We start from the raw sequence: 12,261 nt of genomic DNA on the forward strand, positions 1-12,261 counted from the left end.
TCTTGATGCCACCTGTGCTTGCCTAAGGAATGGGATGCCTACAAATGAAGTCAAAGGCAAGAGTGAAAAATTTCGCAGTTTTACTTTACAAGAATAATGGCAATGAGCATCCCAGTGCTGAACAGTCAAATGCACCTTTGATGAAACAATTAGCAACACGATCAGATTGGGTTTAATACACAACTGAAGAAAAATTTCTTCCCACAAGGAGAGCTCGCATGAAAACAACTGAAAGAAGACATCTCAAATCCGACTTACCAAGCTTCACTTCAGCATTGTCAGTGAGCAAGACGTTTTGCCCCTTGATGTCTCGGTGTATTATCTTGTTTGCATGCAGGTGGCTCAGACCCTTCAACGAAGTGGAGGAGAAAGAAAGCAGTGATTGCGACTAGGCACAATAATTGGCATTCCAGCCCCCCTCCCCCCTACAAAAAGAAGGGGGGGGGGGGGGGGCATGTTGTGAGACATCACCTACCCTGAGGATCTCTCGGCATATATATGCAATCCACTCTTCTTTCAGTGACTGGCCTTTGGTTGCTGCAAACAGAATTCCAGTTATAGCGATGGTAGTCCTACCATACCACTGGTACTTAGGACCTTCTACTAAGACTAGCTTTCAACAATGTTAACACTGCTGTTTGGTGAGAAAGAAGTAACACATACTGAAAGAGAGCCCCTAATCTGATGCCTTTCAGAGGAAAACACAAAGTACAGCCCAAAAGCAAGGTCAGCCCTACCTATTAGTGCCTGTCTAACGCTGGCAAGCAAAGCTTAATCCAATGCATGAAATGGAACTTACACTTGACCAGATCTGTGACTGAACCAGCACCACAGTACTCCATTACCAACTGGAAATGAAAACATAAGCCATGAGAACATGGCATACTACTCTGTGGCTCACCCTGTGGTAGATAAGAATGGCACACTCACCCAGAGTTTATCATCCTTGCCTGGTGGGCTTTTCTGTATGAATGCCCCGTAGTAGGTGGCAATGTTGCGGTGGTGGGAATACTACAAGAAAATGGGAGTGGGAAACCTTAATTTAGGTAAAAATAAAGCGCACCTAAAGTTCAAGCAAATATTTACTGTTTCTGCAGCAGGATCAAGTACAAGCATGAAAATAAACAGTTTTTAAATAATTTGCTGGTCGTTGCATTATTAGTGCCTAACATTTTTATTACGGTCGGACACAATTCAGGAAAAAACAAAAAAGAACCGGCCTTTGCCCTTCTGAAGGACCCCCTGCACCCAATGATGTCAACCGATTTTCATGATGTCTTGAATAATAACAGACCCTGATAATAGAACCAACCTTTCATCTGCAAACCCCTTTAGCGTGACAATGCAGGGCAAGGAAGATAAAAAAGGGTTCATCCCAGCCTAATTGGGTAACCGTGGCATCATGAAAATTTGTTGGTAACACTGGCTGAAGGGCCTGCTTTAAAGATCACCTGGCCCTTTTTTTTTTAATTTGTATTTAACTAAAGTATGCTAGTGATGTCAAGTATTAGCTCTTAATAAAGTAATGTAACACACAAGTTTTGCATCACCGGTTCACCAAATTTATGAGCAGCTACAAAGACAGCGATAAAATTTACCACATATTCCAGTGCATGAGACTTTTTTTTGTTCTGCAAAAGCTTTGTTAGTGTGCCCTAGACAACAGTGCACCTTGTATATATATATTTTTTTTCTTCGTTTTGTGCAATGTTCCAAGGTTTATCGTGAAATGGCGGCTGTAATCACTTCTGCGAATTTGAAACCTAGGAACCCCATGCAATAGTTATATGAAATGCCAAACAAAGGATGGTGACATCTGAGCTCCTCGTTCACGCACTCTGCCAAGACAAGCTAAGACAAGCTAAATTACTTTTCCAGTTCCCGTTTGAGACTTTGTTGGTGGTTATTTCATGTGTGTTTTCAACTTCCTGTGTGTGCTATGCCCGAACATGGCAACGATGAGAGCAGTGATTCTGAGTGCCAAGAGGATGTCTCAACTGCGCTGATGGCAACGATGAGAGCAGTGATTCTGAGTGCCAAGAGGATGTCTCAACTGCGCTGCCACCAAAAATCGCCGACCTTTTCGATAACGCGTTGGAAGATGAAGATTTTAAGAACTTTGAGTAAAAGTAGTGCATCTGCTCTGCCTAAGCGAGAGCTTTTTTCAGGAAGAGTGTTGACACTTTTGCTGTCATTTCGCACAGCTTTAGCAGCTCACAGGCACACAGCCTTTTGCGATGGTCATGCAAGCATGTATGGTTAACTTCATTTGCTGTAGTGGGTAAATTGGGGCACAGCCTATCTTTTATACCAAAAAATATAGCACCTGGATATGCTCATATGAACAAAAGTGCTTGAGTCTATGAGGGGCCTTCGAGATATATTAGCGTGTATTAAACAGTGCATGCTTCGGCCTAACTGAAGAAACGAACTAGTGCAGACTGCCCCTACATGCTTACCTTTTTGAGGACATTAATCTCCAGCTTGATTTCTTCTTCTTCATCCTATAATAGAAGGAAAACAAAATACAGTCTACAGCTTAAACCAAAAACAACACAGAAGGGTGTGAAAAAAAACCTCATATAATAAATGCAGTTTTAAGGCCTTGATAGCATTCAGATTATGACCCCGATATTACACGTTACCTCTACAGCAGTACTTCCCCAGCTAACATTAACAAGGCTAAATAACAATCTTAGGCTAAACAATACAAGGACAAATTTATTTCCAAACAGTTCATCCTACACCGCAAATTTATGCCGCGAAGACTCAAAACGACAATGTCGCTTATCAAGCCCAAGTCTTCTGCATTGTCAGATCATTTTTGCGTTTGAACGCAAGCTATGCACTGAAAAATGAAATTAAAGGGGCAGAACAGTGGAATTTAGGTTTCAAATTTTTTTTCGGTGCAATGGAAAGATTGATGTATAAAATGTTCGATTCCATAACGGTTTTGGTAGAAACGCTGCAGGAAATTTTTACCAAGAATTTGTCAACCAGTGCATGCACCCTTTTTTATGTAGTCCTATGCTGGAAACCATGAGCAGCGACCACGATGACGACAGGTGGTCGGCAAAAAAGACGTACCGAAAACAAATATAAATTTTACTTGCCAGGCAGTAATTACTTTTTCTTTTTTTTTTTTTTTGCGAAAAGTAACGTCCTTTTCAGTTTCACATTCAATGCTATTACGGCACAATAATGCGTGCCTCGTCGACGAACGTTTTAGTGGGCACTACCACCGCTTCATTTGCGAAATTCTAAACATTGTGGCGTCATCTAGTGGCAAAGCCTAAAAGTATGCCTCTCGTGGTGAGAAAGGAGGGGTGGTTTGTATTTAAGGACGCACTGGAGAGAACGCAAAATATAATAAATTATAACAAGCACTCCTATAAGAAAAAAGAACAGTGTGCAGTAACGAAAATCAGTGATATTTTGCTGACATGTAGTCCCGTGGGGTACTACAGTGAAAGCAGTAATAGGGTTTCTCCACTAAATAGAGCCTCAGTTGTTTTTATGCGATTTTTAATGGCAAATTAAAATTATAAAACCCCTTTTCTTTAATATTATAGTGCTCGATGTGTACTATATAAGGCAAGATCTTTTCATCTCCCCTATAATCTCATGACATATTTTGGCCAGTGTTCGGTCCTTTTAGCGAATACCCGGCTGTGGAGCTGAGAAACATGGAAGAACCATTTAAAACTTAATTTTTCCATTTGGTAGTCTCGTTTTCTGAGTGGCAGCCTGAGTTTGCAAACACTGACACAGTGGACACGACACAGTTAGTACAGTAACTGAACACAATGACTGTCGCGCTGCTGTAGTCTCGTGCAGAACATATTAAGATGCAGAGATTTTGTTAAAAGTATAGCTGAAACTGTGAAATAGCTTATAACTGAGACTGCTAAATAGGTTGGAATAGAACAAAATGAATAAATCGACTATGTAAGCCCGGTGACATCTATCGTAGATACCAACAACCGTTTTTGCTTATAGCAGCACCGCTACAAGTATGACGACGTCTTTGGCTATGCAGTTTTCTGTTTTGAATGCACTTTAAAAGCAAATTAAGGCAGATTAAAGAATAAAAGTAGCTGTAATTTGCTGAAAGAGGGAAAGAAGACTGCCTCAAGTTTATATGAATGCAAATACTTGTCTACGATGCTGTGGCATAGTCATAAAATTAGTATATTCACTTCAGACGCTCCAAGCAAATGAAATGTTAGTAGCAACGAAAGGACACAGTATGATGCCATCATCTGCTAAAACCTGACTTTCCTGATAAATTTAAAATATAAATTTGTGGTTAAACCAAGAGTTCTTCCCTCGGCACTGCCACTGAGTGGTCAGATGTACCAGAATTTGCCAATATCTCTATACTCGCCTCCGGCAATATAGAATGCCCCTTTAAAGTTGTAAGAATATTTGTTGCATCCTATTTAAGACTACTCAATTTTTGTCCTCTGCAAAAGCAGGTTCTTTCCTTTGTGAACACAGCAACAAAAAATAAATGCAATGGGTCAGTCACACTACATTATAGCTCACCAGTGATAAAAAGCAAATACACAACTAAGAATGTTATGCATAACTGAAGCGACAGTATGCCAAAGACACCACCTGTGCAAGACATCTGCCAGCTCAGAAAATGCAGTGCGGCTTTTCTCCTGCCTGCCTCACGATGACCTCTATGTGTCGGTACCATTTACTGATGCCAAAGGAGGAAACCTACAAATACGCCCAAAGGTCACCAAGGCTTCATCATGTCACCAACTGCACATCACTACTCTGATGGTCTGTGCAGTCTGTGCAGCCTGCAAATTGGTTCTGAGATGCCCTCACCTCGGTGACATCCATTATCTTGATGGCTGCAAGCTGTCCAGTTTTGGTGTGCCGACCCTGCGATGAGAAAACAAGCTTTGCAGGGTTATGTTTCTCCAATGTATTGGCAAAGGAGTTCTTGCACTGCTGGAAGATCACAGAACTACATACAAGAGATGAAAAGAGCATACCAGTACTGAAGCATTTACTTGCCCTCTCATTTATAAAGTCCTACGAACTTTCTGTGTGAAAGAGCACAAAAATATTTCTACCAACATAATGCTACACCGAATGGCCCCCATACAACCCTTACTGTTTTGCCAAGAAGCTTATTAAGTGATGTCCACTTATCATTTGTTTGCTTACACATAACAGATCCTTCCTCTTTAAACGTTTGTAACTTTATAAAGTCACAATGTTCTTTTCTTCTTTTTTTGCACCACAATAACATTTCATGACCGGACAGACGAGATGTAAGAACGACGAACCATTTTAACAACAACAACAAAATCTAAACATTATACATATCTTATACACCTAAGTGCATACACTGAAGCATTTACTTGCCCTCTCATTTATAAAGTCCTGTGAACTTTCTAAGAGCACAAAAACATTTCTACTAACATAATGCTACACTGAATGGCCCCCATACAACCTCTACTGTTTTGCCAAGCAGCTTATTAAGTGATGCCCACTTATCATTTGTTTGCTTACACAGAACAGACCCTTCCTCTTTAAATGCTTGTAACTTTATAAAGTCACAATGTTCTTTTTTTTTTTTTTTTTTGCACCACAATAACATTTCATGAATGGACAGACCAATCTCTTTAATGGTCAGCTGAACGAGATATAAAAACAAACTTTGGCACCAAGGCATGAAAACAAATCATTTTAACAATAACAACAACAAAATCTAAACATTATACACACCTTATACACCTGGCCATAGGTACCATTTCCAACTACTTCAATTAGTTCAAATATACCTGCTGGATCCTGCAAAGAGAAGGAAGCAGGAGTTAGTAACAACGCTACCAACACCGACAGGATTCTAAATAAACTTTTCATGAAGAACAAGTACCTTAATTATTATGGCATCGATATGCACAGTTCAGGCAAAAATACTCTCAGAATTGAGAAAGTTTATAAAAGGCTGCAATAAGAAACTTGTGAGGGTAAAGATTTGATGTGGTAAAAAAACAGCTTGACACCAAGAGCTCGTAGCAATGCTGCCAATCGATAATGTGAATATTTTTTGAGAAGCCCCCTTTATCAGGAACAAAACAATCATGACAGCTTGCGCATAAACATCGTAACATGAGCATTTACAAGGTTTACATTTATTCCTTTGCAAACCAGCATGGAAAAAGAAAAAAGAATTTCAGCTGTTAAAAAATGCTGCCACCTACATTTACCTCTTTCCTCAAGGACACTGTATAATAGTAGAAAGAACTCAAGGAATAAAATCAGAAAAGACAGAATACCACCACTTGCATCATATTTTTTCTGTCATTTCAATACTTTTTTTGTTTATCATCCAGTTGCCTTAGAATCGCGACAAAATGAATGAGTAAGACTGGTGCTGCATGTCCCTTTTGAAGGCTTCATGTCACCACTGACACTCAGTTTCAGTGATCAAGGTCCGAAAGAGAAACGGATAAGTAATTCCATAAAAAGAAAACAAAGTTGTATATTTAGCCTCTGTTGCTCTGCGGAGAATACATCTCCCATCCCGGCTGCAGCAGCCGCTTTTCAATGGGGCGCAAAGCAAAGCGCCCGTGTGCTGTGCGACGTCAGTCCGCATAAAACAACCCCAGGTGGTCGAAATTAGTCCGAAATCCTCCACTATGAAGTCTCTCATGAACTGAGTCGCCTTGTGATGTTAAATCCCCCAAAAGCAAACCAAACCTTTCTGTTCTTTTTTTTTTTTCTATTTGAGAGCATGAACCAATTACTACCTGCGCATGTGTATGATAGGCCAGATTGGTCAAGAAGCCTTTCTTTGCCACTCTTTTGCCACTGGTGCCACACCACTGCTTTCCAGCTATGATAACAATCAAAGTATTACAGAGAAGTCACAGATTTGAAACAAATGCAGGAAAAGGGAAACCAATTTTGGTGCAAAACTGTAGGTTTTGCACCTCCATCCCTATTGGTAGCTTCTGACTGGCAGAAATTTCAACCAATGGGATAGAAGCTAACTCATGGGTTTGTAAAAGTTATTATGATTTGATTATGATGTGACTGTTGCATAATTTGGGTTCTGCATGGCATCCTTCTTGGCATTTCCTTGCAGGCATTTTCCTACATTTAAGACAGAGTTACGGAGACCCTTGAAGATATTTTCCAGAACTTATACATATGGCCCAATAAATGCTGCTGATACCATGCAATATCATTAAATGATTTATCTATAGTTATTCCTTTTTAACTATAATTCTTCTTGTCTTCACTTCTTTACTACTTGTGTGGATATTGCACTGTCTGGGTTATTGTGCCCTGATAATAAAGGCCATATTTTTATTGTGATTTGCAGCCACGCTGAAGAAAATGATTTATTCATGTCAGGAAGAGCTCTTGTATTATAGCAATTATGCTACATGTATCATTGTGGTTTTTTTGTTTTACTTCCTGGTCTTGTATCTGTACTTATGTATTTGTTATGCTTGGATCTGTAGCATGACCCGCAGTAAGAAATTTAAAAAAAAATCTGGAAAATAGCATTTATAGCAGGATTCAACCACGGGCTTGCGGTGTGCTTATCAATCACTAGTTTACTTTCACACACTATGCTGTGACGGTCGCAACAGTGGTTTTAAGGTAGTGGGATAATTTTAAATCTGACAAGGCTTTCTCGGACTCTTAGCAACAGTCAGACTTTCTTGTTCTCTTGTTACACCTCAAATGGAATTAGCTTCTGTCATGTGGAACCACTTATTGGGCTTAGATGATGCTTATAAGCATTGAGAAAATACAGAAACATGTGGCCAAGATATATATACCCCCAATAATTTGACACTGGGCATATTTCGACTATGTTCTTCAACAAAGCACTGATAATGGAACTACTAAATGTCCCCAAGTGCACTTGTGATGCTGCTTTTTATACAATATTGCACACAGTTGAACTGATATACCTAATTTTGTCAGAAGTTTATAATTGCACATTTCAAGTAGATTTACAAGTCACAGTAATGTATTTGCTCTAGACAAGCGTCTAAAAAGCTCATACATGCACAGAAATATTACATAAATTACTAAAAAAATCTAGCTTTGGTTATTGGCCCAACATTATTTGCAATTTGTACATTTTATTGAAATAAATAATTTATTGATTGATTTATTGGTTGAAGAGAGGGGAATTTCACCCCTATTGGTTTTTCACAAGCACCTGGAAATGCTGCAAGCTTAGATCATTTTGAGATTGTCATTTCTTCTTAATGCTTTCAGAACTGATAGGCCGTTGTTTATATATGAATGATGATTTTGCGCACGCTGCTATGCTCCAATTTCGAAGCGCTGTAAGACGCCTTGCCATCTAGAAGATCATAGTATGGGACTAAAGTTCCCTTTCTCTCTGCAGGCTGCGATGCATAAGAATGATCTGGAGTGGAGTGAGTGGCGATTAAGAGAGCAAAAGAATATCACTGAGCTTGCAACAATTTCAACGTCAATAGCTTGATTTGGCCGCTTCGGTTGCAGAATTTTTTTAGAATAGCAGCAAAGATTAGTTTAGTTTATGGGGTTTAACGTCCCATCAGGCTATGAGAGACACGGCAGTGGAGGGCTTCCAAAATTCTGACCTCCAGGGTTTTTTTAACGTGCACTGACATCGCACGGCACACAGGTGCGCCTGCCTTTACACCCCCATCGAAAGAGTCTGAAAATGAGTTCAGAAGTCCCGATTTTGAGTGATTCACATGTGCATGTAACTGAAACGCCAACTAGTGGCCGGAGGTGAGCACAGTTTCAGCTTCTGCTCGTCCCAGAATATGTACAAGTGATGTTCACTGCTTTACATTGTTTTCGTGAAGTTTCCACAACCTATGGTAATGATGCACTGTCCCTGAAGCTTACCAAATTATCACCTTGATAGGAGCCTCGGGTGCATCTGAGCAAAGATGCAGGCACGGCACTGGGAAGTGGATTAAAAAAACTTCTGTCTACCCCGAACTTTTTTTTTCTTTCTTGATATAAGTAATACAAGCTGTTTGCAAAAACACAAATAAATGTGCCTGGAAACTGAATTCACAGATACCAATGCCTGCTCATTCCGATGGGTCTTGAGAAGCGACTAAATGAAATGTTCAAGCTGATGGGCCTTGTGATTTACACACGCATTGTGAAGATTCCCCCACTCAAGCTGTATTGGAATGTGGGAAACACCTGAAGTGGTAAACTTGCACCATGAATAATGCCTCAAAGTTGCTTCATTGCATTCCCAGCGCTCCTGCAATTTGCAGGCTTAGACAACGTGGGAAACACCTGAAGTGGTAAACTTGCACCATGAATAATGCCTCAAAGTTGCTTCATTGCATTCCCAGCGCTCCTGCAATTTGCAGGCTTAGACAACGTAAAATAGCTGTCATGAGGAAAACTTGTATGCGTGTGCCGTGGCCTCTCCAGAATACCTACTAAATGTGAGCTCTGGAGGCTGCAAACCTGTGGACATCATCATAACCCTGCAGGACCTTGCCAGTTCATCTGCCAACTCGCCTACGAAATTTGCTGATTAGTTGAGAGATTGATAACGTCACATCACATGACTTCTCAAACAATCAGGGAATTTTGAGACACATGAATGAGACCCGTACAGAAAACTTTTTCGTATGTGAACAGACATAGTATTTCTGTGAACAGCAGATATACAAGGTGCTTATTCATGAACTACTCATGGTCAGCTTCATTTCAGCCTGGTTACAGAAAGACTGCATGTGTCAGTGGCTACTATGGTCATTGATGGCAAACGAAGCAAAATATATTTTTAAAAGCGCTTTTGACAAGCAACAGTTACGTAGGCCATAGATTGCGAAGCCAGGCAGAGGCCATACATTGCATGCAGACACTTCATGGATTCGTTCCCAGTAATATCCACATGCTGCACTTGTCAGCATGAGCAAGACAGGTCACTAACTTGCGGTATGACAGGCCTCTGCTTTATAATGTGCAGCACCAGGACATGGTGACAGCCTGGAACTTGGTGCGTGCAGATGACTTTCTCAAGGCCCGAAAATTATCAGCAAAAATCACAGTGACGAAAATGCAAAAGCATACGGCACCAATGGAATGTTTGTTTTCTGAAATGTCAATAAAAAAGTTTTATTTTGAATGATAACATTTAAAAGATGATATTCTCTGAAAAGTGTGCCTGTTGGACAAAAACACGGTTTCCATGGTGTGCAACATTTGGCTAACAGAAGAGCAGGCCATCTCTTATTCTGGGCAAATTTTTATGCTTGCGTGCTTTTCGGCCCGTTTGCAGAAATTTACAGCCTCCATATTGAATGTTGGCACCATTGCAATTGTAAAACACCGCTTGTTTTCGCAATATTTCTGGCCAAAATTTAAAGTAATGTAGTTGGCAGCGGCATAGTGCTCGGGCTCAGTTGGCCCCGTGATTCCATGGTGGCTGAAGGGATTTGTAAGAAAGTCTCATAGATGGTTCCTAAAACCCTATGCTAGCAACGCCGATTGAACGTTCAAGCAGTATAGAGCTTATAACGCTTAATACCTGGAAACAATAAGAAGCTTATGTAGGGCATACTGCTATCGAAGCTATCGAAAGTACGCCGCAGCCGTAAATCGCTAGTTTCGTTTACATACACGAAAGCTTTTTACACAACCATGCGTCCAGTACAATAACCCCCGAGACAATCCGTCACAAGTTGTAGGCTAGTTCATTACGCCGGAAATGTCAGACACCAGCAAAATATAAGCGAATCATTATGCATCAAAAATGAAGAGTGCAATGAACCCGACTTTATGCCGAACTTTTTTTTTTTTCTTGTTTTGCTTGCATGCATACAAGAGACAAACGCCTTTGAATGCGCTCTACTGGTTGTCGATCGCGATCGCGCATTATCTGCTCGTGTTTACATGATATGCGTGGGCACTGGGTTATAACCGGGTTATCAGACACCAGACCAAACGAACGGCACGCCCAAACCACGTCTGTGGCTGATTTGAAGTAATTGAAATTAATAAGTTGTTGCCAGAACCAACCGCACAAGACGAAAGAATGCTGACAAGGCGCGCTCTTTCTAGAGGGAATCCATAGGGGAATCCGCATTAGATAAGTCACGCCAAGCACGACAGGGCATCGGCCCTGCGACTGTTGTGACGGAAGCAGAAGAGTGGCGACTGGGCAGTTCTATGAGCGGCGGAACGCGCACCAGCCGAACAAGAAAGAAAGAAAAAAAAAAAAAAAAAAAAAGGGGGGGGGGAATACCTCCCAAGGAAAATGATCTTTGCCATCAAACAAAACTGTTCGTAATCAAAACAGCTGAGGAAAAGAATGAAACCGAAGAACAAGCTGCAAAGACGCAACCATGCCGGAAGTGAAGGTAGAAAGCATGAAATGTTGTTCTCGTCTCCGGTTGGGCGTGAGCGGCGCTTTCTCGAACGCGAGAAGGGAAGCTCGAATCTCTAGCGCAAATAGAGCCAGCGCTGTGGGGTCACAAGTCTTCAGCAAATATGCGCACCACGTGCGCGTCAGCGCGCTAAAACGAGCGCTCAGATCTGCCAGTAGAAGCGTCTCCCATCAAAAGGAAACCAGCAGCGAGCTGTCCAACTTGTTAGGCCTAGCAGACAAGGAGGCATCCCGGCTGACCAGCTGACTTCCAGAGCATACGCCTCAGACAGACGGAAAGCAAACCCGGACGCATAACCGATCAAATATGCACCAAAGTGTCTCTCGAGTGCCAGATGGTAATCTAACTAACAGCGTAACAGATTTAGCCGAAAGCAGCACCCTGACTGACACTATAGAGCTTCGATATGCTCATCATGAGTAAATGAGGTGAGGAACCAATTCTTACTGAGCACGTAGCTTCACATACCTTTAAACTGTTGAGGTCGATATCATCCAGACTGCAGTTTACACTTGGCTGGGTATGCGCCATGGCGTTGATTGCAGCAAGGAAGCCGATAGGAACAAAAGAGCTCGGGCGCCCCTCAGAGCCTTCTAGGAGGGTCCCTTGCCGAATAAATCACGGAAAGGGACTCCGGGCGGCTCGAGCGTACTGATGTAACGTCACATTAGTCCTACACAGTCACTTAGCTGAATAGTATCAAACACGACGTAGTTTTAAGATTCTCATCACAGATGTTTTCGCACACCTCACCAACACAACCGGCCGTCAATGCTCACTCTACAACATCCACTAATGCAACCCACCGCTACGGTCTCAAGCCTTTCTCCGTTTGTCCGCCTCCGCAACT

General features: G+C 41.4%; 1 protein-coding gene across 3 annotated transcripts in view; it reads right to left on the minus strand.

The window, feature by feature from the left end:
* msn (serine/threonine-protein kinase msn) overlaps window positions 1-12,261 on the minus strand; it is a 72,328-nt gene extending 60,067 nt beyond the window's left edge. For all 3 annotated transcript variants that reach the window (XM_084593944.1, XM_084593943.1, XM_084593941.1), the window contains exons 1-8: window positions 11,880-12,261; window positions 5,752-5,817; window positions 4,843-4,899; window positions 2,460-2,504; window positions 931-1,011; window positions 800-848; window positions 476-537; window positions 259-349 (exon numbers count right to left, since the gene is read on the minus strand). In XM_084593944.1, the coding sequence (XP_084450070.1) occupies window positions 259-349; window positions 476-537; window positions 800-848; window positions 931-1,011; window positions 2,460-2,504; window positions 4,843-4,899; window positions 5,752-5,817; window positions 11,880-11,942 (514 nt within the window). In that variant the 5' untranslated portion in view covers window positions 11,943-12,261. The remainder of the gene's footprint in view (window positions 1-258; window positions 350-475; window positions 538-799; window positions 849-930; window positions 1,012-2,459; window positions 2,505-4,842; window positions 4,900-5,751; window positions 5,818-11,879) is intronic.

This window comes from Amblyomma maculatum, chromosome 2 (genome assembly GCF_055883805.1).
Source record: "Amblyomma maculatum isolate TAMU_Amacu chromosome 2, ASM5588380v1, whole genome shotgun sequence".
Taxonomy (NCBI): domain Eukaryota; kingdom Metazoa; phylum Arthropoda; class Arachnida; order Ixodida; family Ixodidae; genus Amblyomma; species Amblyomma maculatum.